This window comes from Leptodactylus fuscus, chromosome 7 (assembly GCF_031893055.1).
Source record: "Leptodactylus fuscus isolate aLepFus1 chromosome 7, aLepFus1.hap2, whole genome shotgun sequence".
NCBI lineage: Eukaryota > Metazoa > Chordata > Amphibia > Anura > Leptodactylidae > Leptodactylus > Leptodactylus fuscus.
Window position 1 is genome coordinate 25,145,848 of NC_134271.1, and position 5,407 is coordinate 25,151,254.

Here is a 5,407-nt window from a genome sequence, read left to right on the forward strand (position 1 = left end):
GGGACTAAGCTGCAGATAGGTCATGTGATTAATGAATGTGATGTCACATGGCCTGTGAAGCAGAAGTGGCACGTAGGGAGTGCACTAAAATGTATACCAGGTTATTTATGTAGCTGGTGTAAACTTCAGGGATCTGGCGGGACCAGAGACCCTGCCCACACAAAGCCCCTTTCCAGGAAACTGGTAAGGGTGGAGCAAACATAAAAGAAAGGTACCCCATCCCGTTTTCAAGGAAATTTTGCATCTATTAGACTATGTATATTGCTCATCATAATGTCCCTGTGGCTGATTTGACTGAGTTTCCCACTGACAGACTCCCTTTAACATATGCCTATATCATAACTATTACTTGAACCATGCTTTAATACTTGGTATTGTCCTATAAGATGGAGCCTCTTTCAGGGCCTTGCAGATCTTACAGTAGTTGTCCATCCAAGAGATTTCCATTTTTGACACTTGAAACATAGATCTCCAATTGAAGTATTGCTTGTACTTCTCTTCGTCTTTGTCAAGCTTCAGAAGATAAGAGGCCAATTCCCGAGGACTTGTAAAGTCATCAACATGAATGAAAGCATCTCTGGGGATAAAACGCTCATAGTTTGAACGTGGTGGACCCAACACAACCGGAACGCTTCCTGCATAAAGCGCATTGCTCCAGAGCTTTTCTGTTATATAGTCTTCATGAATGGAATTCTCAAAAGCAAAGTAGAACTTATAAGTAGAAATTGTTTGTAAATGTGAATCTCTTGGAAGTTGGAGATTCTTCTTTCCATAAATATCAACCTTCAAGTATTTCTTTAGCTGTTCATAATACTGGACCCTTTTAGAATACGGGTTCCAATTACTTATTGCCCAGGCCGCCAGTTTTGTCTTCTTGGGGATTGTGAAATTTACTGTCCCATTTTGCTCTTCTAATTGACCATATGGACTAAATATGTCAGAGTCGGCCCTGTAGGACATTGTAAGGTTGATAAGATTGTCCATAAATGAAAGGTTTGGAGAATGACTTGGAGATTCCCGATTAAACCATATCCAGTATTGCTTAGATGGTCTTCTACCTTGAGGCAATTGTTTCCGAGAACTACACACGTCTCTGTGGCGCATTACAACAGCGTTTGCCGATGGATACAATTCACGGTCCGCTGTATAGAAGCAGCCGGAAATGTCAAAATGTTTGGGGCATTTATTTACAGGAAATGGATGTCGAAAGTTCCAAAGCAATATAATGAGATCTGGTTTACTTGAGGCACTTGTTGTCACAGCCTCCAATGGCGAGGCAAGATATTTGGTTTTGGAGGACATTGTGAAAATGGTAAAAGAAATACAAGCTTGTAATATGAAAAAGAAGAAGAGTTTTCTTAGTTTCCATGTCGGTTGTGTGGATTCCATTTCCTAAGTCGTATATTTTTTTCTTAAAATCAGGAAGCCATTGTTTATGATCCCGACGGCTTGAAATATGTGCTCTATAGTTGTAGCTATGATAAAAACACAGAAAATCAACTATTATTCTATGAAATAAACCATGTTATACTATGCTACTGTTTAGACAGCCCCATAAATGGAAATATAAAAAAAAGTTATGGGTGATTTTTTTAAAAATTTTGGAATTTTTAAAAAAAATGTTAAAATGGAAATAAAAAGCTGCATAGATTTGGATAGATAATAGACATTTCCATAATGGTAATGACCCGAAAAATACAGGTAATGCTTCGTTCACACTTGCACCCGGTGTCCGGTGTGTGCATTCCTCCGGGTTTCCGTGTTCAGAGCCAGCGAAACTGGACAGGGGACAAAACACAGGGGTGAATCTAGGCTTTGTGCCGCCTGAAGTGGACGTCAGAAAGCCCCCCCCCCCCCGGGAGGAGGGGGTGGGGCAGTGCGGAGGAGACGGAGCCGGCAGCGTTAGCAGGCAGAGAGCAGGCAGGGAGAGGACCTGCTCTCTGTTAAGCATGAGGGGCGGCCGCTGGAGCAGCGCTGCATCCACAGGGCCGCCCCAATCCACCGCTCGCTTCCCGTGCCAGGCTGTCAAGACGGTGACGCTAAGCCAGTCCAGGACAGCTTGTCCTGGACTGGCTTAGGTCAGCAAAAATGCCGCCCCCCCCGACATAGCGCCGCCTGAAGCGGTCGCTTCAGGTTGCCTCATGAGAGGTGTGGCGCTGCCGACAGTGTCCGCCTGCGACCTGTCTGAGGGAAAACCATTTTTTTAGCCGAACACAAAGTCAAACATGCAGGACTTTGTGTTGGGCTAAAAAAAACAGTTTCCCCATGGACAGGCTGCAGGCGGACACCAGCAGTCACTTTTACAAAGCCATTCAAGGGAATGGGTTTTAAAGCTGACTGCCAGCTTTCTGTCCCTGTCCAGTTTCTCGGGGCTGAAGACGGAAACCCAGCGGAATGGACACACCGGACTCCGGGCGAAAGTGTGAACGCCCCCTAACACGTAATTTTGGCTGCACAGTAAATACTGGAAAACCTAAGCCTGTAAGAAAGTCGCTCAAACACCGTTTTTCTTTAATTCCAACCTATTCTAATTTTTTTCCAGCTTCCCCGTACATTGCACAGAATATTAAATGGTGCAATTACAAAGTACAATTTGTCCCGAAAAAATGAAGCCCTATATGGTACTGTGAACGGAGATATAATAAAGCCATGGCTTTTGGAGAGCAGGAACTATAAAATGAAAATCAAAAGATGGCTGCAATGGAAAGGGGCTACATTGGAGTCTTGCATTGTTGTTATACAAGTTCAGTATGTTATTCTTTATAAAGCGAATAGCGATTGAACAGAATTAGATAAAGGACCTGGGGCCCGGCGACAGCCGCTACAGCTACATTTTTGTTTTTTTGTTTTTAATAGGCCATTACCGGCTGGAGTTACTGATGGAGCAGGAAGCAGACAGCTTTGTTCTCTATGTAGTTAATCAAATCTGGTGCAGAATATTCTGTAAAATTTGCTGTGAAACATAGCATCAAATTCCGCACATGCCAATGGGTGTTTTTCCACCTCCCGTTCATTTCATGGTAGCTCTCAAGCAGTATCAATCTGGAGATCGAGCATAACACTTATCTTTTCCACTAGCGGAAAAAAATCAGCTAGAGGAAAAAATTCATATCTACCTCCCAATGGATCCACCTCAAATTCAGGTTCAAATTCCGTTGTCTGAATATACCTTAATAACCAGGTGGATCCCATTATGGTCTATGGGGTCCGCAGGTAACTGCTTTTTTTAGATGGACAAGGTTTCCATCCTTCGGGTCTCTATGTGTACCCAAAGGACCGAAACTAAGCTATAGTGTGAAACTAGCCTAAGACAGATGCAGTTGCCATGTCTGGCATACAACTCCAGACTGTACTCGGCATCAGTGCCACACAGTACAAATACCAGTGCCATTTCCACAGGATGAAACAAGGACGCAGTAACACCAAACTGCATGATCAACCAGGATGGAAGGAATTTTTAATATGCTCTTTCTCTTCACAAACTCTACAACATTAATAAACAAGGTAAGGGGAAGCCAGACTTTACAACCCTTTCACCTACAAAAAGAAAAACAGTTACTGTGTGAACAAACATTGGGCGCTCTTGACCTAGAAGGAAGAGAATGTGATAATATGAGATACATGAAAGTGGTCCCATTGTACATTTTTATTTTTATTTTAAAAGTGAAAAAAGATCTAGCTTGTTCTTACTGCCATTGCGTGGCAATAGCACAATTGAAGTGGAAGTAGCAATGTCATCCCGTTATACTGTGAAAGTCTATGGGAGTATTCACATGTCTGTTTTTACATCCATCAAATGTAAAGCGGTCTCTTAAAAAAACAGACATGTGAATATACTCTAATTGTTTTAAAAATGGTCTTGTGACAGCAGATTAAAAAGCTAGCAGACATGATGGTTACTCTGGTTGCACTATACAGCAAAGATCAGGCAGCAATTCCCGAGATCAGTGCCCACACAGTTCATGGGCATTAATCTTACAGATGCCTCAAACTTGACCAAATTGCCATGGTAAAATTGCAAGTATACACTACTGCAACAAGAATAGCTTGCTTAAAAAGGAAAGAGAATAAATCAACAACAGATAATCACATTGTAGTGCATGACTCAAAGGACAACTTGCCTGTGGAATTATAGGAGAAATCTCAATTTAGTTAGGTGAGCGGTTTTGGTAGGCTAACCATGGGGACCAGGTTTTGATAAATTTGTCTCTAGTGAGTGAGCACCAGCACCAGGATATTTCTCACCCTTAGAATGTCCAGTAGCGGTTTCAAGAGGTGTCTCTTTGCCAACGTTGATGGAGCAACATCTTGATAGAGCTGTAGGAGTACACCTTCATATTGTATGCTGTCACGGTCTCTGGCAGCTCTGAGGACCGCAGAGGTGTCCACAAAAGATAGAAGCCCACATATGACATCACGTGGCATCCGGACGGTTTGGGCTTAGGGCGCAAGGCTCTATGTACCTGCTCAATAATGATCTGCGAGGCTCTGTCTGGGCCTAATAAGTCAGTGAAAATGTCCATTATGACTTTGCGTAAGACTTCCGGGAACCATGACTCTGGAAGGCACTTGATACGAATGTTTTTTCTTCTACTCTGATTTTCCTGGTCCTCTAATAAAGAAAATACTCTATTAAGATGCGACAAGACTCTATCTGTCAATGTCTCAGAACAAGAGGTGAGGGCGCTACAAGTCGACTCAATGGAGACCATCCTCACTGTGAAGTGTTGTACATCTTCATGTATGGAAGCCAACTCTGAAAGCACAGGTCTCATAGCAGCGGAAAGAGATTTGCAGAAAATGGCTTTGGTTAGTGAGCCAGATAGCTGAGCCAGTCGCAGTCCATGGCATCGTCTATATCAAAGTTGGCAGGTTGTTCAACACTGGACTGGGTATCAGACAGCTTTAGTGATTGTGCAGGTGATTTCATTTTTAACAATTTTTGCATGTCACCCTGAGTTCTTTAAGGTTTAGGAGTAACTGGGACATCCGCTGTCTTGGTGCCCCCAATTTTCAGCATCTTTTTTTATGTTTTCTCAGAGCGGAGAAGCTAGAGTCGGTGGTGTGCGGACTTAATGGCTTAATGAGACATTCTGCCTAGTAGGGTGTCCAGCATAAAGATAAATCAGGCACTGGATTATTTAGACGAGTCTCCTAGGTTATAATGAGAGGGTCAGGGAGAATGTCAGTTCCTGGGCTGACTCCTGTTTTTGGCCAGATAGCAGTGGTACAATGCAGTAATATATATAACTCAGCAAGAAGGGGAAGGTGAGGAGCCCCCCTGTTGTTGGAGTAGGGGCTCAGCACTCCCTTCACCCCACTGAGGTCTCTGCCAGGAGAAACTATCCAACCAACTAAGGTGGACTTGCAGGTGTTTAGAGGGCCAAGAACAGTGATCAACTTTAAA

At 43.2% G+C, this 5,407-nt stretch overlaps 1 protein-coding gene across 1 annotated transcript; it reads right to left on the minus strand.

Annotated features, from left to right (window-relative positions):
• Nucleotides 1-345: 345 nt before the first annotated feature.
• LOC142213304 (4-galactosyl-N-acetylglucosaminide 3-alpha-L-fucosyltransferase FUT6-like) lies at nucleotides 346-1,389 on the minus strand. The gene has a single exon (XM_075281621.1). It carries the CDS (start codon nucleotides 1,387-1,389, stop codon nucleotides 346-348), a length of 1,044 nt encoding a protein of 347 aa, XP_075137722.1.
• Nucleotides 1,390-5,407: the final 4,018 nt, after the last annotated feature.

Coding starts and splice junctions, on each gene's coding strand:
- LOC142213304 (XM_075281621.1), bottom strand. CDS start 1,389: ATGGAATCCACACAACCGACATGGAAACTAAGAAAACTCTTCTTCTTT.